The sequence below is a fragment of the Arachis stenosperma genome, chromosome 6 (assembly GCF_014773155.1).
Source record: "Arachis stenosperma cultivar V10309 chromosome 6, arast.V10309.gnm1.PFL2, whole genome shotgun sequence".
NCBI classification, from domain to species: Eukaryota; Viridiplantae; Streptophyta; class Magnoliopsida; order Fabales; family Fabaceae; genus Arachis; species Arachis stenosperma.
Window position 1 is genome coordinate 80,026,544 of NC_080382.1, and position 25,131 is coordinate 80,051,674.

Genomic DNA, 25,131 nt, shown 5'->3' on the forward strand with positions numbered 1-25,131 from the left:
TCACCATGGCGGATGACCATGACAACGACTACGATTCAGGTCTGGATGATCGAACACTGCACAAAAATGCGGATGTCACGCTACAAGACACTCTGGAGACCAACAAAGACAAAGACGCACCAAACTCAGGGACAATAGAAGTACTCCTGGATCGTCTAAAACAACTGGAAAAAGAAACCCAACTGCAACGGGAAATCGGAAGAGATCTCCAAAGAGAGGTGCGGCGACGTCGGGAGTTGGAAGAAAAACTACAGTAATTGGAAGCCGATCTCAAATCAAAAGCACCTCGGGATAATCCCGAGAAAAATTTACGCAGAGAACAAGACCCGTTCACCAGGGAAATCATGAGAACCAAAATTCCAAAAGACTTCAAGCTCCCGGATATGACCCTGTATGATGGCACCACAGATCCCAACCATCACCTCAGCAACTTCAGAAGTAGAATGTACCTCACTGACGCCCCAGATGCTGTTCACTGCAAAGCTTTTCCAACAACTCTGACAAAAACAGCGATCGGATGGTTGGACAACCTGCCCCCGAAGTCCATCTCAAGCTTTGATGACTTAGCCAAAAAATTGCTAGCAAGATTCTCCATTCAGAAAGATAAAGCCAAGCACTCCCCCAGTTTACTAGGGATCAAACAAGGAGATCGGGAAGGCCTTCGAAACTACATGGAGAGATTCAACAAAACATGTATGGACATACAAAATTTACCAATGGAGGCCGCCATTATGGGACTCATCAATGGCCTACGAGAAGGACCTTTCAGCCAATTTATCTCAAAAAAGTACCCGACCTCCTTAGACGAAGTACAGGAACGAGCAGAAAAATACATCAACAAGGAAGAAAACGCTCGGTTAGGAGAGACCTCAAAATCGGGAGCCTCCTACCGAGACAGAGACAAGGAATCTAAGAGAAAAGAAGATCGACAAGGGGAGGAAGTAAAAAAATACCATAATTTCACTCCTCTCAGGGCATCCCTGGTCGAGATATACAAAGAAGTCTGCCATACAGAAAAAATCCCCCCAGCACGGGCACTCAAAGGCAAAAGGGGAGGAGGAAACCGAAAGGAATATTATGAATACCATCGAGTCCGAGGACACTCCACAAATGAATGCTTCGACTTAAGAAATATCATAGAAAAATTGGTGAGAGAAGGAAAATTAGATCGATTCCTGGCCACCCGGGATGATGATCAAAGAAAGAGATGAAGAGATGAAGACACCGAACGAACAGAACGATCACCTCAGACACCAGAAAGACATGTCCACATGATACACGGCGGATTCACAGCAGGTGGGATCTCCAAATCCCCCCACAAAAGATATCTCAAAGAAGTATATCACGTCGAAGGAGAGGAGAAAGCACTCAACATTCTGGCAATTACATTCACTAAAGAGGACGCATCCGACATCATCACAAAACACGATGATCCCGTGGTTATCACCATCATATTGGCAAACGCCAACCTGCATCGCACATTAATAGACCAAGGGACTTCTGCCGACATCTTATTCAAAACAGCCTTTGATAAACTCGGCTTGGAAGAAAAAGAACTTAAAGCATATCCAAACAGCCTGTTTGGGCTAAGAGATACCCCGGTTCGACCACTCGGATACATACCGCTACACACAACCTTCGGAAAGGGGGACCAATCCAGGACCCTCAAAATAGACTACATCGTAGTCGATGTAAGTTCAGCTTACAACGCTCTCATAGGACGGACAACACTTAACCAACTCGGGGCAATAGTCTCGACCCCACACCTATGTATGAAGTTCCCAACCCCAAAAGGGATAGCCACGATAAAAGCAGACCAGAAGACGGCACGTCGCTGTTATAACGAAAGCCTAAATCTCAGAGGCAAAGGAGAAGAGGTCCACACAATCGAGCTGGGCGGAGTTCATCGACGAGAAGAACTTCGTCCCCAGCCAGAAGGCGAGATAGAAAAGATTCAGATCGGGGACACCTCGGAAAAAACAACCAATATCGGCACAATCCTAAAAGGAGATTTAAAAGAACTACTAATACAATTCTTGCGAGATAACGTCGATCTCTTCGCGTGGAAAGCCGTAGACATGCCAGGCATAGACCCTAAACTAATGTGGCACAAGTTGGTAGTGTACCCAGGATCTCGACCGGTGCAGTAGAGGCAAAGAAAACTTGGGCCAGAGCGATCCCAAGCTGTGGACGAGCAAGTACAAGCAATACTGGAAGCCGGATTCATAAGAGAAGTCAAATACCCGCTATGGCTAGTCAACGTTGTCTTGGTGAAAAAATCAAACGGGAAGTGGTGAATGTGCACCGATTATACCGATCTCAACAAAGCTTGTCCAAAAGATCCATACCCACTCCCAAGTATTGACGCTCTAGTAGATGCTTCCTCCGGATACAAATATCTCTCGTTTATGGACGCATACTCGGGGTACAATCAAATCCCCATGTATCCACCAGATCAAGAAAAAACCTCGTTCCTAACACCAAAAGCAAACTACTGCTACATCGTGATGCCTTTCGGTCTCAAGAACGCAGGAGCAACATATCAAAGGCTAATGAATAAAGTCTTCTCAGATCACATCGGAAAAATCATGTAAGTCTATGTGGACGACATGTTGATAAAGACACAAAGCGAAGATACATTATTATCCGACCTGACTCAAGTGTTTTACACTATAAGGAAGCACAACATGCGGCTCAATCCCGCAAAGTGCACTTTCGCAGTCGAAGCAGGCAAATTCTTAGGCTTCATGCTCACACAAAGAGGAATTGAAGCAAATCCAGACAAATGTCAAGCCATACTCAACATGAAGAGCCCAACCTGTGTTAAAGAAGTACAACAACTCAATGGGAGGTTGGCCGCGCTATCCCGATTCTTCGCAGGAGCTGCGATAAGATCTCTCCCCTTCTATGCTACTTTAAGAAAGGGAAAACAGTTCGAATGGACGACAGAATGTGAGCAAGCCTTCCAAGACTTCAAGGAGTTCTTAGGACGACCACCTATCCTATCTCGACCACGAGAAGGAGAACCGCTCATATTATATCTCACAGTAGGGAGTCGGGCAATAGCCTCAGCACTAATAAGAGAAGACGAAAATGGGCAACAAACCGACTACTTCATTAGCAAAGTGCTACAGGGATCCGAGCTGAACTACCAGAAAATAGAAAAATTTGCCTATACCCTCATTCTAACATCTCGACGACTCCGCCCGTACTTCCAGGCTCACACCATTAAAGTTCGAACTAACCAGCCCATAAAAGGAATATTACAGAAAACAGATCTGGCTGGCAGAATTCTACAATGGGCAGTCGAGTTGTCAGAGTTTGACCTCCAATATGAAGCTCGGACGGCAATCAAATCACAGTATCTGGCCGAGTTTATCGCAGAATTCACAGATGCCCTAGAAACCCCCACAAAATGGAACCTTTACGTGGACGGTTCTTCAAATAAAACTGGAAGCGGCGCAGGCGTGATAATAGAAAGCGACCAAGGAACCCAAGTTGAGCTTTCCCTCAAGTTCGGGTTCCCGGCTTCAAACAACTAGGCAGAATATAAAGCATTATTAGCCGGTTTGAAGCTGGCCAAAGAGGTCGGAGCTCAAAAACTAAACACTTACAGCGATTCACAAGTGGTCACAGCACAAATAACAGGGAGCTACCAAGCCAAAGATCCCACCATGAAAAAATATTTGGATAAAACCAAGGAATAGCTCAGACAAATCGGGGAGTACAAAATCTGCCACATACCCCGCGAACAAAATGCCCGGGCTGATGCACTCTCAAAACTAGCCAGCACCAAACCGGGGGGCAACAATAGGAGCCTCATCCAGGAAATGTTGCAAAACCCGTCAATCTCGGAAGAAGAAAAATTCTTGACTATAACAAGTCAGGACCAAGGATGGATGACCCCTGTTCCGAGGGTTACCTGAAACTGTAGGTCAATCTCGGACGAGATCTTCTGTGTTGGTGGGAGCCGATGTGTCCGGCAGGAGTACGGCGGCCGGAGCTGGTGTGTCCGACTTGTCGGACTTGGTGGTGGTGCTGATCCTTCGTCCCCGGAGGGTGGGGGGTACCTGCAAGGGACTCCGATGCTTAAGTTAGCAAGGGTATTAAGCAGGTATTGAGTAGAATCAGAGTATGAGTTATACCTGGGTGCTCCAGTGTATTTATAGTGGTGAGATGTGGCCTCCTGTGGATAAGATAAGTAGTTATCATTATCTTATCTTTATCTTATCTCTTAATGAGGTCATCTTTAAGGGAACCGCCTTTATCTCCACGGGCTTGGGCTGCCCTTGGATTTGGGACATGTTCCTCTATTCGGGCCCTTTGTTTGGGCTTTCCTGTGACTTGTCCGAGCTCTTTGAGAAGAGGTCGGGTTGTTCTGACCTGAAGAGGTCGGTCGCTTTGTCTGTAGAACATCCCGGATCGGACAGCTCGATCCAAGGTATGAATAGTGCCCCTGCTTGAGCTCGGTCTTCTTTTTCGAGGCCGAGTCTTTTGACTTCGGTCCTTTCTTCAGTGAAGTTGAACTCAAGCATTTTGTCGATTCCTTTCTTTGTAGAGTCTTTTTTGAATGTAGAATGTTTTCCTCTAAAAGCGCGCGCTTTTGTATTAGCGCTTTTTTTTGGGAACACAAGTGGTTTTAACATCCGCATTTAATTGGCATTAATTGCCCCATTCTCTCTTGGCTTTTATTTCGAATATCTTTAATAAAAAAAAAACGGTTTCTCTTCTTTACTTCTTCTCCGTAACTCCTTCCTTTACTCTTTCATTTTCTGTTTCTTGCCCAGAGTTTGTAGTTTCTTCTTTGTGACGTCTGTTCTGCTACTGTGTTTTCGGAAGAGGGCTGTTTCCACATTTTTTCCTTCTGTCTTCGGATTCTCCCTCTTCGATGGGGTGGCTTTGTTGCTTCTACTTTTCGAGGTTTCCTTCTATTCTCCAGGTTAGTCTCATTTCGTGTTCCTCGTTTATTTCTAATTTTGCGATGGGGTTTTCCTTTTGATCTTCCTTTTGGAGAAAGTTTGGATCTTTCTGTTTTTATCGTGCTTGACTTGTTGCATGCTCTGGTTTTTTCTCTTTTTTCAGTGCGAATCTTTTTGTTTGCTTGAATCTTTTTCCTTTTGCATGTTGCCGCCATTTCTGTTTGTTCCTTTGGCTGATGATTTTTGCTTGATGTTGAAAAGTTCGTGCCTTTGCTGTTTTTCCATTTTGACCTTTTTTGGTGTTATGACAAACTGTAGCAGTAGTGCTGGTAAACTGTAGAAGCAATGCTTTTCCTGATAAACTGTAGAAGGGTGGACCTTTTGCGTTTTTGCTTCCTTTGCTTTCTTTTCTGGATTTTATTTTGATGAGTGCCGAGATGTAGACTGTAGAAATGAATTTTGAAGACCCTTCTTGTTTACTGCCTCCAAGGGATGCTCCAAGAGTTTTTATCTTGAGTCTTGGGGTTTTTCCCTTTTTGGTTTACCCGCTCGTCGAGATGTTTTGACCCATGTCCGAGATGTTTTTAAGTAATCCACTCTTCTTTTCTTTTTGTAGGATTTAGTTGGCCTCATGTCTTCCCGAAATAACGTTGTAGAGATGCCTTCCCAGGTTCCTGCGGGTATGGTCGATTGGGTGGACTCCATGGTTCTCCTGTGTGTCTCGCTGGCTGATTCTGAATTTTGCACTCAGCTTAGGCAGTTTCATAGTGTCTGTAGCAATTCTGGTGATGAGAAGAACTATGAACTTGTCCCTCTTTCCTCTGACGAGAGAGTCTGTTTTTCAACTCGGGTTGTTGATGGTCGCCCTTTCTTTTATGCTTATGACTTTTTCTTTGGTCAGCTGGGTATCACCCTTCCCTTTACTCAATTTGAAATCGACCTGTTATGGTCTTGTAATGTTGCCCCTTCTCAACTTCACCCCAACTCTTGGGGTTTCATAAAAATTTTCCAATTGTTTTGCAATGGCTTTGGTATTCCTGCTTCCCAATCTCTTTTCTTCTATTTTTTTGTCTTGACTAAGCCTGGAGTGGTAAAAAAGAAGGCAGCTTGGGTCTCCTTTCGTTCCACCCAGGGAAAGAAAGTTTTTTCCATGTTTGACGAGTCATTCCGCGATTTTAAAAACTATTTTTTCAAGGTCCGAGCTGTTAAAGGAACTCGCCCCTTTTTTCTGGATGAAAATGATGAGCCTGTCCCCTGGAATGGAAAAAAGATGTAAGGGTCTCCAGGTATTCTTGGGACATGTTGGATGAGGCTGAGCGGACCTTTGTGACTGTTTTGGAAGAGCGCTGGGGTCAGCCTCCCCATCTTGATACAAAGAAATTTCTAACCAATCCTTCTCTTCTTCAAACTGAACTGGGTATCTTTGCTATCTGTTTATGTTTACTTGTAGCTGTATTTCCGATTTGTTCGATTTGTAGCTTGACTTCTGTTTTATTTGCAGGAGCAATGAAGAATAACGAATCCATGAAAGCTTTTAAGAGGGCACAGAAGGCGACTGCTGCCAGGAATATTGCCGCCAAGGCGGCTGGGGAGGGGTCCTCCCAAGTGCGCGAGAAGTCATCAGTGCCGAGTTCCCCCATAGTGAAGAAAGCGATTCCGACACCTCGGGTCCGCTTGGTGGATCCTCATCCTGCTTCTGCCGTTCCATCTGCTGCCCCTCCAAGTAAGAAGCAAAAGACGGTTGAGCCCTTCGACCTTAATGCCCCTGACTTCAATGCCATCGAGTTCATAGATCAACAAATTGGGCCCTATGGTACCCTTTCGATGGACGATGTGTCCATCCTCCATCATTTGGAATTTATGGCCCGAAATCACGTGCAGATGGCGTTTATGGCGGCCGCTATACACCGGACTGCTTAAAGTCTCCCTCTTCATGCCACCAAGGCATTTATGGAGGAGGCAAAGCAAGAGTTTGACCGGATGAAGAGGCTGAAGGAGGAGCTCGAATTAAAGGTGACCAAGTTAGAGAATGATCTAGAGAATGAGAAGGCGAGTTCCCTTTCATTGGCGGCTTCTTTGAGGTTGGCCGAGGACACAGCCCTGATGCATAAAGATAGTTATGTTACAACTTATTGGGAGGTGATGCGTCTGAGGGGGGAGTTGGACAGTGCTCGGGAGGATTATTCTGAGCTCCAAGGTCATCTTGTCGGCAGCGTGACTGCTGCTTACGAGAACTTGAAGGAGCAAGTTCGGGTCATTGCTCCCGAGGCCGATCTTACCCTTTTCAGTTTGGACAACGTTGTCAGAGATGGCAAGATTGTCCCTGATGACGAGGGTGATGATGCTGCTGATCCTCCTCCTGTGTCCTCCGCCAAAGTGTCGATCTCTTCTGTTCCTCCGGTTGCACCTGATTCGGATTGCCAAGTTCTGAACCGGGAGGATGGAACTATAGATGCCGTGCCTATTCAGACTCGTCCGCCTTCTCCTTGTCCTGATGATGCCAAGAAAGTTCCTGAAGCTTGTTGATCTGTAGCTGGCCCGGCTTGTGGGCTTTTGAAACTTTTTTATTTAATTGTTGACTCTTCTTAGTTGCTTTATCTAGCAACTTTTATATTATGAACAATAGCTTACTGTCTTTCGGTGGTAAGTTTTGGTGGCCTTTTACGGCCTTTTCTTAAAAAAGTAGCTTTTTGACTTGACATCTACTTCTGTTTGCTGATGTTTGAAATCTTGCAGTTTGACCTCCTCGGATTGCTTTGTTTTATTGTTTGTAGCTTGGATCCTTGGAGGTTGTGACTTATGGGTCCAACTAGTTTCCTGGTGGTTCTTTTGCGCTGGTCCCCCTTTAAGTTATTTCTGTAATCCTCTTTTTTGGACCTTTGTCAGGTCTCTTTCAGGGATTACTTTGATAACTTTTTAGTAGTAGGAGTCCGACTTGGTTGTGTCGGTCTCCTTTAAGTTATTTTTCATAGTCCTCTTTCTTGGATCTTTGTCAGATCTCTTTCAGAGACTACTTGTATAACTTTTTAGTTATAGGAGTCCGACTTGGTTGTGTCGGTCTCCTTTAAGTTATTTTTCGTAGTCCTCTTTCTTGGATCTTTGTCAGATTTCTTTCAGGGACTACTTGTATAACTTTTTAGTTATGTGTCGGTCTCCTTTAAGTTATTTTTCATAGTCCTCTTTCTTGGATCTTTGTCAGATCTCGTTCAGGGACTACTTGTATAACTTTTTAGTTATATGAGTCCGACTTGGTTGTGTCGGTCTCCTTTAAGTTATTTTTCGTAGTCCTCTTTCTTGGATCTTTGTCAGATCTCTTTCAGGGACTACTTGTATAACTTTTTAGTTTTGGGCTGACTTTGTTATGTCAGGCCCTTCAAAGTTAAAGTAATCCTCTTTAATAGGGTTGGCCAGACCTCTTTCCAGGGTTTACTTATAACTTGGGTTGACTTGGTCCGACTTCTGAACGTCGGCCAGTCTTTAAGTTATTATATTAGCTATCCGTAAGACCTCGTCAGGTTCTTTTTGGATTGCTTTCGATAACTTCTTACATTATTCTGTGTTCATCTTTGCCGATTTGTAGAAAATGGTTGGCGTCTTTAGATCGTCCTTTGGGTGAATCGCGTTTTCACCTTTATCGGACGATTGTCTTTATCGTGGTCGCGTAGTGAATTTGTTTTTCACTTTCTGTCGACCTGTTGCTTTATAATCGGACGATGAATACTTCAGATTAATGCGTCTTGGAATCTTGTAGAATATCTAAATAAACTTTATTCAAAGAAAAAATGCAAATATATACATGTGGGAGTTTCCTTGTCCCTTTAAGTCGGGTATGATCTGGGTCTCTACATGGTGCCTCATTAAAAAACCTTTTCAGGAAAAAGAGCGCATCCATTTAGTGAGATCCTTTACCTTTTCTAACTGTAGTACCTTCCTAGGTTGCAGGCGTGCCATGATCGGGGAAACTCTCGTCCATCAAGCTCGGACAGTCTGTAGTAGCCCTTCCCGAGTACTTCAATGACTCGGTAGGGTCCTTTCCAGTTTGCTGCCAGCTTTCCTTCTCTGGGTCGAGTTGTTCCAATGTCATTTCTGATTAGGATGAGATCATTCTCTGCAAAACTTCTCGGCACTACCTTTTGATTATATCTGGAAGCCATTCGTCGCTTTAGAGCTTCTTCCTTGATCCGGGCTCTTTCTTAGATTTCGGGTAACAAGTCGAGCTCTTCTCTCTGAAGTTAGGAGTTTGCTTGTTCATTGTAGTGGACTACTCGGGGAGATCCTTCTTCAATTTCTATTGGAATCATTGCCTTCGCTCCGTATGCCAGTCGGAATGGTGATTCGTTTGTAGTAGAATGGGGGGTTGTTCGATACGTCCATAGGACTTGTGGAAGTTCCTCAGCCCAAGCTCCCTTTGCTTCTTGTAGCCTTCGCTTTAGTCCGGCCAATATGACTTTGTTGGCCGCTTCGGCTTGTCCATTGGCTTAGGGATGTTCGACGGAGGTGAATTGGTGTTTTATGTTCAAGTCGGCCACCAATTTTCTGAAGCCTGCCTCTGTAAATTGGGTACCGTTGTCTGTGGTGATGGAGTATGGTACCCCAAACCTCGTAATAATGTTCCTATATAGGAATTTTCGACTTCTTTGAGCGGTGGCGTTGGCTAGGGGTTCTGCCTCGATCCATTTTGTGAAATAGTCTACTCCTACTATGAGGAATTTTACTTGTCCCGATCCCTGTGGGAAAGGTCCGAGAAGGTCGAGTCCCCATTTCGCAAAGGGCCAGGGTGAGGTCACGCTGATGAGCTTTTCTGGTGGGGCAATGTGAAAATTGGCATGCTTCTGGCATGGTGGGCATGTCCTCACAAATTTTGTAGCCTCCTTTTGTAGAGTTGGCCAATAAAATCCCGCCCGGAGTATCTTTTTGGTGAGAGTTTGCGCTCCGAGATGATTACCACAAATGCCGCTGTGCACTTTCTCCAAGACTTCCTTTATGTTGGAAGTCGGTACGCATTTTAGTAAAGGTGTTGATATCCCTCTTTTGTATAGTGTGTTGTTTATGATAGTGTAGTACTGTGCCTCCCTTTTCAGCCTCTTTGCCTCCTTTTCATCTGTAGGGAGTGCTTCTATTTTGAGGTAGTTTATTATGGGGGTCATCCATCCTTGATCCCGATCTATTATGGCTAGGACTTTTTCTTCTTCCGCTATTGACGGGTTCTGTAGTATCTCCTGGATGAGGCTTCTGTTGTTGCCCCCTGGTTTGGTGCTGGCTAATTTTGAAAGGGCGTCAGCTCGGGCATTTTGCTCACGAGGTATGTGGTAGATCCTATATTCCCCGAGTTGTCCGAGCTGTTCTTTGGTTTTATCCAAGTATTTTTTCATGGTCGGATCTTTGTCTTGGTAGCTTCCTGTTATTTGTGAGGTGATGACTTGTGAGTCACTGTAGATGTTGAGTTTCCGAGCTCTAACCTTCCTAGCCAACTTCAAACCTACTAATAGCGCTTCGTATTCGAGGCCGGGAATCCGAATTTAAGGGATAGCTCAAGTTGAGTTCCTAGGTTGCTTTCGATTATCACGCCCACACCGCTTCCTGTTTTATTCGAGGATCCGTCCACGTATATGTTCCATTCTATGGGGATTTCTGGGGTGTCTGTGAATTCTGGATGAAGTCGGCCAGGTGTTGTAATTTGATGGCTGTCCGCGCCTCGTATTGGAGGTCGAACTCAGACAACTCGATTGCCCATTGTAGGATTCTTCCTGCTAGATCTGTTTTATGCAATATCCCTTTTATGGGTTGGTTGGTCCGAACTTTAATGGTATGCGCTTGGAAATATGGGCGAAGCCGCCGGGATGTGAGGATCAGAGCGTAGGCAAACTTTTCTATTTTCTGGTAGTTCAGCTCAGATCCCTGTAGCGTTTTGCTGATGAAGTAGACGGGTTTTTGCCCATGTTCGTCTTCTCTGACTAGTGCTGAAGCTATTGCCCGGCTCTCTACTGTAAGATATAATATGAGTGGTTCTCCTTCTAGTGGCCGAGATAGGATAGGTGGCCGTCCTAAGAACTCTTTGAAGTCTCGGAAGGCTTGCTCACATTCTGTCGTCCATTCGAACTGTTTTCCCTTTCTTAAAGTAGCATAGAAGGGAAGAGATCTTATCGCAGCTCCTGCTAAGAACCGGGATAGAGCGGCCAGCCTCCCGTTGAGTTGTTATGCTTCTTTGACACAAGTTGGGCTCTTCATGTTGAGTATGGCTTGACACTTGTCTGGATTTGCTTCAATCCCCCTTTGTGTGAGCATGAAGCCCAAGAATTTGCCTGCTTCTACTGCGAAGGTGCATTTTACGGGATTGAGCCGCATGTCGTGTTTCCTGATAGTGTAAAATACTTGAGCCAGGTCGGATAATAATGTATCTTCGCTTTGTGTCTTTATCAACATGTCGTCTACATAAACTTCCATGGTTTTCCCGATGTGATCTGAGAAAACTTTATTCATTAGCCTTTGATAAGTAGCTCCTGCATTCTTGAGACCGAAAGGCATCACGATGTAACAGTAGTTTGCTTTCGGCGTTAGGAACGAGGTTTTTTATTGATCTGGCGGATACATGGGGATTTGGTTGTACCCTGAATACGCGTCCATGAACGAGAGATACTTACATCCTGATGAAGCATCTACTAGAGCGTCGATGCTTGGGAGTGGGTAAGGGTCTTTTGGGCAGGCTTTGTTGAGGTCGGTGTAGTCGGTGCACATTCGCCACTTCCCATTTGACTTTTTCACCAAGACGACGTTTGCTAGCCATAGTGGGTATTTGACTTCCCTTATGAACCCGGCCTCTAGTAGCGCCTGTACTTGTTTTTCTACAGCTTGAGCTCGTTCTGGTCCTAGTTTTCTTCGTCTTTGTTGTACCGGCCGGGATCCCAAGTAGACTGCCAATTTGTGGCTCATTAGTTCGGGATCAATGCCTGGCATGTCGGCAGCTTTCCATGCAAAGAGATCAACATTATCTCGTAGGAACTGTATTAGTGATTCCTTTGTGTCTCTTTTCAGGATCGTGCCAATATTAGTTGTTTTATCCGAGGTGTCTCCGATCTGGACTCTTTCTACTTCTCCTTCGGGTCATGGTCGGAATTCTTCTCGCTTCTGAACTCCACCGAGCTCGATTGTGTGGAACTCTCCTCCTTCGCCTCGGAGGTTTAGGCTTTCGTTATAACAGCGACGTGCCATCTTTTGATCTGCCTTTATTGTAGCTATCCCTTCCGCAGTTGGGAATTTCATACATAGATGTGGAGTTGAAACTATTGCGCCGAGTTGATTTAACGTTGTCCGACCTATTAAGGCATTGTAGGCTGAGCTTACGTCGACCACGATGTAGTCGATCTTGAGTGTTCTGGATTGGTTCCCTTTTCCGATGGTTGTATGCAGCGATACGTATCCCAGCGGTTGAACTGGGGCTTCTCCTTGTCCAAACAGGCTGTTCGGGTACGCTCTTAGCTCTTTTTCTTCTAGGCCGAGTTTGTCGAAGGCAGTTTTGAATAAGATGTCGGCAGAGCTTCCCTGGTCAATTAGTGTACGGTGAAGGTTGGCGTTTGCCAGTATGATCGTAATGACCGTGGGGTCGTCGTGTCCCGAGTTGATTCCGGATGCGTCTTCCTTAGTAAACGTGATTGCTGGGATGTCTGGGGCTTCCTTTTTTCCTTCGATGTGGTACACCTCTTTGATGTGTCGTTTGCGAGATGATTTGGAGATTCCTCCTCCAGCAAATCCGCCGTGTATTATGTGAACGTGTCTTTCTGGTGTGCGAGGTGATCGTTCAGATTGTCCAACATCCTCATCCCTTCTTCTTTTTCTTGGTTCGTCATCCCGATTAGCCAAAAACCGATCTAGTTTTCCTTCTCTTACTAGTTTTTCTATGACGTTTTTCAAATCGAAGCATTCATTGGTGGAATGTCCTCGAAGTCGGTGATATTCACAGTATTCATTCCGATTTCCTCCTCCTCTTTTGCCTTTAAGTGGCCGAGCTGGAGGGATTTTCTTTGTATGGCAGACTTCTTTGTAAACATCTACCAAGGATACCCTAAGAGAAGTATAGTTATGATACTTTTTGATTTTCTCTCCAGAGCGATCCTCCTTTTTCTTGGATTCTTTATCTCGGTAGGCAGAACCGAACCTTGAGGCATCGCCAAGTCGAGAATTTTCCTCCATGTTGATGTATTTCTGTGCCCGTTCTTGTACTTCGTCTAAGGATGTCGGGTATCTCTTTGATATAGATTGGCTAAATGGTCCTTCTCGTAGGCCATTTATGAGGCCCATAATGGCAGCTTCTGTTGGAAGATTTTGTATGTCCATGTATGTTTTATTGAATTTTTCCATGTAGTTGCGAAGGCTCTCCCGATCTCCTTGCTTGATCCCTAGTAGGCTAGGTGCGTGTTTGGCTTTGTCCTTTTGTATGGAGAATCGGGCCAGGAACTTATTGGCCAGGTCGTCGAAACTCGAGATGAATTTTGGAGGTAGGTTGTCGAACCATTTAATGGCTGTCTTGGTGAGAGTTGTTGGAAAGGCTTTGCAGCGAACTGCATCTGAGGCATCAGTGAGGTACATTCTACTTCTGAAGTTGTTGAGATGATGGTTGGGGTCTGAGGTGCCGTGATATAGAGTCATATCCGAAAGCTTGAAATCTTTCAGAATTTTGGTTTTCATAATTTCTCTGGTGAATGGATCTTGATCTTTCTGAGAGCTATCCTCTGTGGATGGTCGAGTAGCTTTAGTTTTGAGATCAGCTTCGAGTTTTATAAGCTTATCTTCTAATTCTCGGCGCCGCCTTATCTCCCGTCGTAGATCTTCTTCTTTTTCACGTTGATGTTGGGCTTCTTTCTCAAGTTGCTCCAATCGATTTTGAAGTGCTTCTATTACTCCTGGATTTGATGAATTTTTGTCTCCGTTGGTTTCTGGAGTATCTTTGAGTATCGTGTCCGCGTTTTTATACGGCGTTCTGTCTTTCAAACCTGAATCGTGGTCGTTGTCATGGTCATCCGCCATGTTAATGGGATGACTTCCAGGTTCCCCGGCAACGGCGCCAATGTTCCGAGGGTTACCTGAAACTGTAGGTCGATCTCGGACAAGATCTTCTGTGTTGGTCGGAGCTGATGTGTCCGGCAGGAGTACGGCGGCCGGAGCTGGTGTGTCCGGCTTGTCGGACTTGGTGGTGGTGCTGATCCTTCATCCCCGGAGGGTGGGGGGTACCTGCAAGGGACTCCGATGCTTAAGTTAGCAAGGGTATTAAGCAGGTATTGAGTAGAATCAGAGTATGAGTTATACCTGGGTGCTCCAGTGTATTTATAGTGGTGAGATGTGGCCTCCTGTGGATAAGATAAGTTAGTTATCTTTATCTTATCTCTTAATGAGGTCATCTTTAAGGGAACCGCCTTTATCTCTACGGGCTTGGGCTGCCCTTGGATTTGGGACGTGTTCCTCTATTCGGGCCCTTTGTTTGGGCTTTCCTATGACTTGTCCGAGCTCTTTGAGAAGAGGTCGGGTTGTCCTGACCTAAAGAGGTCGGTCGCTTTGTCTGTAGAACATCCCGGATCGGACAGCTCGATCCAGGGTATGAACAACCCCCATAATCAACTACCTCAAAGCAGGAACACTTCCCACAGAAGAAAAGGAGGCAAAAAAGTTAAAAAGGGAGGCACAGTACTACACCATCATAAACAACATCCTGTACAAAAGAAGAATCTCAACACCTTTACTAAATTGCGTGCCAACCTCCAACACAAGGGAAGTGCTAGAAGAAGTACACGGCGGCATTTGTGGTAATCATCTCAGGGCACGAGCTCTCGCCAAAAAAGTACTCCGAGCAGAATTTTATTGGCCAACTCTACAGAAAGAAGTTACAGAATTTGTAAAGACATGTCCACCATGTCAGAAACATGCCAACTTTCACATCGCCCCGCCAGAAGAGCTCATTAGCGTGACCTCGCCTTGGCCGTTCGCGAAGTGGGGACTCGATTTTCTCGGTCCCTTCCCACAGGGATCAGGACAAGTTAAATTCCTCATAGTAGGGGTAGATTACTTCACAAAGTGGATCGAGGCAGAGCCCCTAGCTAATGCCACCGCTCAGAGAAGCCAGAAATTTTTATATAGAAACATTGTCACAAGGTTCGGGGTTCCATATTCAATAACCACAGACAATGGCACTCAATTCACAGATGCAGGTTTCAGAAAACTAGTAACTGACTTGAACATAAAGCACCAGTACACCTCCGTTGAACATCCACAAGCCAATGGTCAGGCTAAGGCTGCTAACAAAGTCATATTAGCCGGATTAAAACGGAGATTACAAGACGCAAAGGGAGCTTGGGCGGAGGAGCTTCCACAAGTTCTATGGGCATATCGAACAACGCCACATTCCTCCACGAAGGAATCCCCCTTCCGACTAGCATACGGAATAGAGGCAATGATTCCAGTAGAGATTGAGGAAAGGTCGCCTAGAGTAGTTCACTACAATGAGGGAGCAAACTCCCAACTTCAGAGAGAAGAGCTCGACTTATTACCCGAAATCCAAGAAAGAGCTCGGATAAGGGAAGAAGCTCTAAAGTGCCGAATGGCCTCTAGATATAATCAAAAGGTAGTACTGAGAAGTTTTGCAGAGAATGATCTCATCCTAATCCGAAATGATATTGGAACAACTCGACCAGGAGAAGGAAAGCTGGCAGCAAACTGGAAAGGACCCTACCGAGTTGTAAAAATACTTGGAAAGGGCTACTACAGACTATCTGAACTCGACAGACGAGAGTTACCCAGATCATGGCACGCCTGCAACCTAAGAAGGTACTACAATTAGAATAAAAAAAGATCTCATCATTGGATGCACTCTTTTTCCTGAAAAGGTTTTTTAATGAGGCACCAAGTTGAGATTCAAACAATCCCATATGTATATATTTGCACTTTTTCTTTTTACAAAATATATTTTAGATGTTCTACAAAGATTCCAAGACGCATTAATTTGAAGCATTCATCGTCCGATTATAAAGCAACAGATCGGCGGAAAGTGAAAAACAAATTTCACTGCACGATCACGATAAAGACAACCGTCCGATAAAGGTGAAAATGCGATTCACCCAAAGGATGATCTAGAGATGACAACCACTTTCTACAAATCGGCAAAGATGAACACAGAATAATGTAAGAAATTATCGAAAGTGATCTATAAAAGAACCTGACGAGGTCTTACGGATCGCTAAAATAATAACTTAAGGACTGGTCGAACATTAAGAAGTCGAACCAAGTCAACCCAAGTTATAAGTAAACCCTGGAAAGAGGTTTGGCCAACCCTATTAAAGAGGATTACTTTAACTTAGAAGGGCCTGACATAATCAAGTCGGCCCAAAACAAAAAGATATGCAAAGTAGTCCCTAAAAGAGATCTGACAAAGATCCAAGAAAGAGGACTACAAAAAATAACTTAAACGAGACCGGCATAACCAAGTCGGACTCCTACCACTTAAAAGTTATACGAAGTAGTCCCTGAAAGAGATCAGACAAAGATCCAAGAAAGAGGACTACAGGAAATAACTTAAAGGAGACTGGCATAACCAAGTCGGACTCCTACCACTTAAAAGTTATACGAAGTAGTCCCTGATCTGACAAAGATCCAAGAAAGAGGACTACAAAAAATAACTTAAAGGAGACCGGCATAACCAAGTCGGACTCCTACCACTTAAAAGTTATGCGAAGTAGTCCCTGAAAGAGATCTGACAAAGATCCAAGAAAGAGGACTACAAAAAATAACTTAAAGGAGACCGGCATAACCAAGTCGGACTCCTACCACGTAAAAGTTATGCGAAGTAATCCCTGAAAGAGATCTGACAAAGATCCAAGAAAGAGGACTACAAAAAATAACCTAAAGGAGACCGGCATAACCCAGTCGGACTCCTACCACTTCAAAGTTATCAAAGTAATCCCTGAAAAGAGACCTAACAAAGGTCCAAAAAAGAGGATTACAGAAATAACTAAAAGAGGGACCAGCGCAAAAGACCCATCAAGAAACAAGTTGGACCCCTGAGTCACAACCTCAAAGGATCAAAGCTACAAACAATAAAATAAAACAATCCGAGGAGGTCAAGCTGCAAAATTTCAAACATCAGCAAACAGAAGAAGATGCCAAGTCAAAAAACTACTTTTTTAAAAGGCCGTAAAAGGCCACCAAAACTTACCACCAAAAGACAGCAAGCTATTGTCAAAATATAAAAGTTGCTAGATAAAGCAACTAAGAAGTGTCAGCGATTAAATAAAAAAGTTTCAAAAGCCCACAAGCTGGGCCAGCTACAGATCAACAAGCTTCAGGAACTTTCTTGGCATCATCAGGACAAGGAGAAGGAGGACGAGTCTAAATAGGCACGGCATCTACAGTTCCATCTTCCCGGTTCAGAACCTGGTAATCCGAATCAGGCGCAATCGGAAGAGCAGAAGAAGTCGACACTTTGGCAGAGGACACAGGAGGAGGATCAGCATCATCATCACCATCATCATCAGGGACAATCTTGCCATCCCTTACAACATTGTCCAGGCTGAAAGGGGTGAGATCGGCCTCGGGAGCAATGACCCGAAATTGCTCCTTCAAGTTCTCGTAAGCAGCAGTCACACTGCCCACGAGATGACCTTGGAGCTTAGAATAATCCTCCCGGGCATTGTTCAACTCCTCCCTCAGGCACCTCACCTCCTGATAAGTCGTGACGTAACTCTCCTTATGCATCAGAGCTGTGTCCTCGGCCAACCTCAAAGAAGCCGCCAGCGAAAGGGAACTCGCCTTCTCATTTTCTAGATCCTTCTCTAACCTGGTCACCTTTAATTCGAGCTCCTCCTTTAGCCCCTTCATCCGGTCGAACTCCTACTTTGCCTCCTCCATAAATGCCTTGGTGGCATGAAGAGGGAGACTTTGAGTAGTCCGGTGTATAACGGCCGCTATAAACGCCATCTGCACGTGATTCCGGGCCATAAATTCCAAATGATGGAGGATGGACACATTGTCCATTGAGAGAGTACCATAGGGCCCAATTTGTTGATCTATGAACTCGATGGCATTGAAGTCAGGGGCATTGAGGTCGAAGGGCTCAACCGTCTTTTGCTTCTTACTTGGAGGGGCAACAGATGGAACGGCAGAAGTAGGGTCAGGATCCACCAAGCGGACCCGAGGTGTCGGAATCACTTTTTTCACCTTGGGGGAACTCGACACTGCTGGTTTCTCACGCACTTGAGAGGACCCCTCCCCTGCTGCCTTGGCGAAAATATTCCTGGCAGCAGTCGCCCTCTGCGCCCTCTTAAAAGCTTTCATAGATTCATTATTCTTCATTGCCTCTGCAAATAAAACAGAAGTCAAGCTACAAATCGAACAAGTCCGAAATACAACTACAAGTAACATAAACAAACAGCAAAGAAAACACAAGATACCCAGTTCAGTTTGAAGAAGAGAAGGATTGGTTAGAAATTTCTTTGTATCAAGATGGGGAGGTTGACCCCAGTGTTCTTCCAAAACAGTCATAAAGGCTCGCTCAGCCTCGTCCAACATGTCCCAATAATACCTGGAGACCCTCACATCTTTTTGCCATTCCAGGGAAAAAGCAGGCTCATCATTTTCGTCCAGAAAAAAGGGCCGAGTTCCTTTAACAGCTTGGACCTTGAAAAAATAGTTTTTAAAATCGCGGAGTGACTCGTCAAACATGGAAAAAACTTTCTTTCCCTGGGTGGAACGAAAGGAGACCCAAGTTGCCTTCTTTTTCACCACTCCAGGCTTAGTCAAGACAAACAAGTAGAAGAAGAGAGATTGGGAAGCAAGAATACCAAAGCCATTGCACAACAATTGGAAAATTTTTATAAAACCCCAGGAGTTGGGGTGAAGTTGAGAAAGGGCAACATTACAAGACCATAACAAGTCAATTTCAAATTAAGTAAAAGGAAGGGTGATACCCAGCTGACCAAAAAAAAAGTCATAAGCATAAAAGAAAGGGCGACCATCAACAACCTGAGTTGAAAAACAGACTCTCTCGTCAGAAGAAGGAGGGACAAGTTCATAGTTCTTCTCATCACCATAATTGCTACAGACACTATGAAACTGCCTAAGCTGAGCGCAAAACTCAGAGTCAGCCAGCGAGACACACAGGAGAACCATGGAGTCCACCCAATCGGCCATACCCGCAGGAACCTGGGAAGGCATCTTTACAACGTTATTTCGGGAAGACATGAGGCCAACTAAATCCTATAAAAAAAAAGAAGAGTGGATTACTTAAAAACATCTCGGACATGGGTCAAAACATCTCGACGGACAAATAAACCAAAAAGGGAAAAACCCCAAGACTCAAGAGAAGAAGTCTTGGAGCATCCCTTGGGGGCAGTAAACAAGAAGGGTCTTCAAAATCATTTCTACAGTCTACATCTCGGCACTCATCAAAATAAAATCCAGAAAAGAAAGCAATGGAAGCAAAAACGCAAAAGGTCCACCCTTCTACAGTTTATCAGGAAAAGCATTGCTCCCACTGTATACCAACACTACTGCTACAGTTTATCAGAACACCAAAAAGGCCAAACGGAAAAACAGCAAAGGCACAAAACTTTTCAAAATCAAGCAAAATCATCAACCAAGGCACCAAGAGAAACGGCGGCAACATGCAAAAGAAAAAGATTCAAGCAACAAGAAAAAGGTTCACACCAAAAACGAAGAAAATTCCAGAGCATGCAACAAAGTCAAGCACGATAAAAACAGAAAAATCCAAACTTTCTCCAAAAAGAAGATCAAAAGGAAAACTTCATCGCAAAAGCCGAAAACAAAATACGAAATGGGACTAACCTGGAGACGAAAGAAGCTTCGAGGAAGAGTGGAAGCGCAAAGATAAAGGCTGCCCAGAAGAACGCCAAGCGACGCCGCAAACACAAGAAAGTAGAGGCGCAAGAGAAAGACAGAGAGAAGATGGGAGAAACAGAAAAATGAGAGAGTAAAAGGAGAAGTTACGCAAGAAGAAATGAAGAAGAGAAACCGTTTTTTGATCGCAAAATTCAAAATAAAAGCCAAGAGAAAATGAAGTGCAATTAATGCCAATTAAATACGAATATCAAAACCACTTGCGTTCCCAAAAAAGCGCTAATACAAAGGCGCGCGCTTTTAGAGGAAAACGTTCTACATTCAAAAAAGGACTTTACAAAGAAAGGAATCGACAAGTGCTTGAGTTCAACTTTAAGAAGGACCGATGTCAAAGACTCGACCTCGAAAAGAAGATCGAGCTCAAGCAGGGGCACTGTTCATACCCTGGGTCGAGCTATCCGACATGGGATGATTCGAGATAAAGCGACCAACCTCTTCAGGTCAAACTATCCGACCTCTTTTCAAAGAGCTCGGCCAAATCGACAAGAGAGCCCAGTTAAGGGCCCAAATAGAGGAGTACGACCCGAATCCTAAGGCAGCCCAAGCCTATAGGATAGAGGCGGTTCCCTTGAAGATAAGATGACCTCACTTAAAGATAAAGATAAGATAAGATAACTAACTTATCTTATCCACAGAAGGTCATATCTCACCATTATAAATACACTGGAGCACCTAAGTATAACTCATACTCTGATTCTACTCAATACCTGCTTAATACCCTTGCTAACTTAAGCATCGAAGTCCCTTGCAGGCACCCCCCACCCTCCGGGGACGAAGGATCAGCACCATCACCAGGTCCAACAAGTCGGACACACCAGCTCCGGCCGCTACACACCTGTCGGACACGTCGGCTCTGACCAGCACAGAAGATCTCGTCCTAGATCGACCTACAGTTTCAGGTAACCCTCAGAACACTTCTGTTGCATGATCCCTAGTGATTTTGGTGTTCCTATCCTTAGTTGCTTCCAATAATTATGTGGAGGAACATGTATCCCCTGAGGTATCTCAGGGATTTCTTGATGAGGGAATTCCTTATGCTCTCTTGATGTGCAGTCAAATGCTCTTCTACTGAGCCATGGACCCTTGAGATGAATCTCTCCATCTCCCTTGACTCAGAGGTGGAAGCTTTTGTCTTCCCTTTTCTCTTTTTTTTTGAGGTTTCTCTGGCCTTAGGTGCCATCAATGGTTATGGAAAAATAAAAAGCTATGCTTTTACCACACCAAACATAGAAAATTGCTCGCCCTTGAGCAAGAGAAAAAAGAAAAGATGAAGAATAAGAGGAAGATATGGAGGAGATGGAGGGATGTGTGTATTTGGCTATATGGGTGGGATTGGGTGGGAAAGAGAATTTGAATTTTGAAGGTAGGTGGGGTGTATGGGGAAGAGTGGATAGATGTGAGTGGTGAATGAAAAACAGAAGGGATGACCATGAATGGAGAGAGAGATTGAGGTGATTGGTGAAGGGTTTTTGGGAAAGTGTGTTATAGGATTATTAGGAGGTAAGGTGAGAATATGTTAGGTGGGGATCCTGTGGGGTCCACAGATCCTGAGATAATCCTGTGGGATCCACAGATCCTGAGGTGTCAAGGATTTACATCCCTGCACCAATTAGGCATGTAAAACGCCTTAGCATACCATTCTGGCGTTTAAACGCCGAAGTGGTGCACGTTCTGGGCGTTCAACGCCCATGTGTAGCATGTTTCTGGCGTTGAACGCCAGTTCCATGCTTGTTACTGGCATTCAGCGCCAGCTTTCTTCAGGGCATATTCCTGGCGTTCAAACGCCAGGATGTTGCTTGTTTTTGGCGTTCAGCGCCAGATCCATGCTCTGTTCTGGCATTGAACGCCAGCCAGATGCTCCTTACTGGCGTTTAAACGCCAGTAAGTCCTTCCTCTAGGGTGTGATTTTTCTTCTGCTATTTTTGATTCTGTTTTTAATTTTAGTATTTTTTTCGTGACTCCACATGATCATGAACCTAATAAAACACAAAATAACAATAAAATAAAAATAAAATTAGATAAATAAAGATTGGGTTGCCTCCCAACAAGTGCTTCTTTAATGTCAATAGCTTGACAGTGGGCTCTCTTGGAGCCACAAAGGTGATCAGTCAATATTGTGAACTCCCAACACCAAACTTAGAGTTTGGACATGGGGGTTCAACACCAAACTTAGAGTTTGATTGTGGGGGCTTTGTTTGACTCTGATTTGAGAGAAGCTTTTCATGCTTCCTCTCCATGGTTACAGAGGAAGATCCTTGAGCTTTAAACATAAGGTAGTCCCCATTCAATTGAAGGACTAGCTCTCCTCTGTCAACATCAATCACAGCTCCTGCTATGGCTAGGAAAGGTCTCCCAAGGATGATGCATTCATCCTCCTCCTTCCTAGTGTCTAAGATTATGAAATCAGCAGGGATGTAAAGGCCTTCAACCTTTACCAACACGTCCTCTACTAATCCATAAGCTTGTCTTACTGACTTATCTGTCATTTGTAATGAGAATATGGCAGGCTGTACCTCAATGATCCCTAGTTTCTCCATTACAGAGAGTGGCATAAGATTTATGCTTGACCCTAGGTCACACAGAGCTTTTTCAAAGGTCATGGTGCCTATGGTACAGGGTATTAAGAATTTCCCAGGATCTTGTTTCTTTTGAGGTAGAGTTTGCTGAACCCATGTATCAAGTTCACTAATGAGCAAGGGAGGTTCACCTTCCCAAGTCTCATTACCAAATAACTTGGCATTCAGTTTCATGATGGCTCCTAGATATTGAGCAACTTGCTTTCCAGTCACATCTTCATCCTCTTCTGAGGAAGAATAGTCTTCAGAGCTCATGAATGGCAGAAGGAGATTTAATGGAATCTCTATGGTCTCTATATGAGCCTCAGATTCCTTTAGGTCCTCAATAGGGAACTCCTTCTTGTTTGAGGGACGTCCCAGGAGGTCTTCCTCACTAGGATTTTCATCCTTCTCCTCCCTTGTGCATTCGGCCATATTGATTACATCAATGGCCTTGCACTCTCCTTTTGGATTTTTTTTTTGTATTGCTTGGGAGAATACTGGGAGGAGTCTCAATGACTTTCTTACTCAGCTGGCCCACTTGTGCCTCCAAATTTCTGATGGAGGACCTTGTTTTACTCATGAAACTTAAGGTGGCCTTTGACAGATCAGAGACTAAATTTGCTAAATTAGAGGGGCTCTGCTCAGAATTCTCTGTCTGTTGCTGAGAAGATGATGGAAAAGGCTTGTTATTGCTTAGCCTGTTTCTTCCACCATTATTGAAGCCTTGTTGAGGCTTTTGTTGATCCTTCCATGAGAAATTTGGATGATTTCTCCATGATAAATTATAGGTGTTCCCATTAGGTTCACCCATGTAATTTATCTCTACTATTGTAGGGTTCTCAGGATCATAAGCTTCTTCAGAAGCTGCCTCTTTAGTACTGTTGGATGCATTTTGCCACCCATTCAGACTTTGAGAGATCATGTTGACTTGCTGAGTCAACACTTTATTCTGAGCCAATATGGCATTCAGAGCATCAATTTCAAGAACTCCCTTCCTCTGAGGCGTCCCATTATTCACGGAATTCCTCTCAGAAGTGTACATGAATTGGTTATTTGCAACCATGTCAATAAGTTCTTGAGCTTCTGCAGGCGTTTTCTTTAGGTGAATGGATCTACCTGCAGAATGGTCCAATGACATCTTAGAAAACTCAGATAGACCATAATAGAATATATCTAACATGGTCCATTCTAAAAACATGTCAGAAGGACACTTTTTGGTCATCTGCTTGTATCTTTTCCAAGCTTCATAGAGGGATTCACCATCTTTTTGCTTGAAGGTTTGAACATCCACTCTAAGCTTGCTCAGCTTTTGAGGAGGAAATAATTTATCCAGGAAGGCCGTGACCAGCTTATCCCAGGAGTCCAGGCTATCTTTAGGTTGTTGATTTGTGGAAAACGATCCAACACCAAACTTACCGGCAAGTGTACGGGTCGCATCAAGTAATAATAACTCACATGAGTGAGGTCGATCCCACAGGGATTGAAGGATTGAGCAATTTTAGTTTAGTGGTTGATTTAGTCAAGCGAATCAAGTATTGGTTGAGTGATTTTGATCCAACAGTAAGTAAATAGCAGAAAATGTAAAGGGAGAGGGATGAATTGCAGAAATTAAAGAGAACTGAAAGTAAAGGTGCTGAATCTTAAAGAACAAGAAATTAAATGACTGAAACTTAAAGTGCAAGGAATGTAAATTGCAGTAACTTAAAGTGCAAGAAATATAAATTGCTTAAATGGAAAAAGGGATTTGAGGACTGGGATTTCAGAATTTAAGCAAGGGAAATTAACTTGCAGCAATTATCAAAGCAAGAGATGAATTGAAATTGTCTAGATCTCAAACAGAAATGGAAATGTGATTGCAGCAGTGGTTCAACAGAAGAACCAAAAGGAAAATTGGATCTCAGGACACCAGAGACTAGATAGCAAAGTCTAGATCTCAATTGCCTTCCCAGATCCAAGTTCAACAAGCAATTAAAGAGAAATTAAAGATTGAAGCAGTAAAGAAAATTGAATTCAACTCAATTATGCAGTAGGAAAAATCAAAGAGATCTTGAAGGGAGATTGAGACAGAAATTCCTCAATTCTTCACACTCAAGACTCAAACAAGAAAAGTAAAAAGTGCTCAAGCAAGAACAAGGAAGAAGAGAGATCAATTCTCCTTCGCAATTCTCTAAGATCTCAGTTTAAAGCTCTCAAAGAAAATGAAGTCTCAGAATGTAAAAATTCAAAAATCAAAAGAAAGGTCCTCATTACATCAAACTATCTCCTATTTATACACTTTCTATTCTTTGATTTTGGAATTTGGATGGGCTTTTGATTTGGTGAAGAAATGAATTAAATTGGATTTTTAATCCAATTTTCAGCCCATGAAGAATTTGGCTCCAGGAGGCTGCTCTGCTCTTGTGGAGGGCAGAGCAGGGAAATCTAGCATGAGGCCTCGTGCGTGCTTGTGCGGCATGCCAATTTGTGCGTGCGCCCAAGCTCCTAGCCGTGCCAAAAGTGCTGCCCGTGCCATGCTAAGGAACGCTGCTCTGCTCTCCTTGTGGGCAGCGCAGCAAGGCAACCAATGGTGAGTTCCCAAGTTCGAAACCTGGTGGAGGCACACGCTGCCCCTTTTCCTTGGTTTTCTTGGCACCAAAGTAACGCCTAGATCCTTGCTTCCCCAAGGTGCTGTGTTCGATTCTTGGAGATTGAAAACAAGCCAATTGGCTTGTTTTCCTTGTATTTGAGCACTACTTCCTTCCCCTCTTGTCCTTGGGTTC

General features: G+C 44.1%; 1 protein-coding gene across 1 annotated transcript; it reads left to right on the forward strand.

Annotated features, from left to right (window-relative positions):
* The first annotated feature begins 344 nt into the window (after positions 1–344).
* On the forward strand, positions 345–1,211 carry LOC130934225 (uncharacterized). Its single transcript, XM_057863814.1, has one exon. It carries the CDS (start codon positions 345–347, stop codon positions 1,209–1,211), a length of 867 nt encoding a protein of 288 aa, XP_057719797.1.
* Positions 1,212–25,131: the final 23,920 nt, after the last annotated feature.

Bases quoted from the DNA above. Each gene is read 5' to 3' on its own strand.
- LOC130934225 (XM_057863814.1), top strand. From the start codon at position 345: ATGAGAACCAAAATTCCAAAAGACTTCAAGCTCCCGGATATGACCCTG.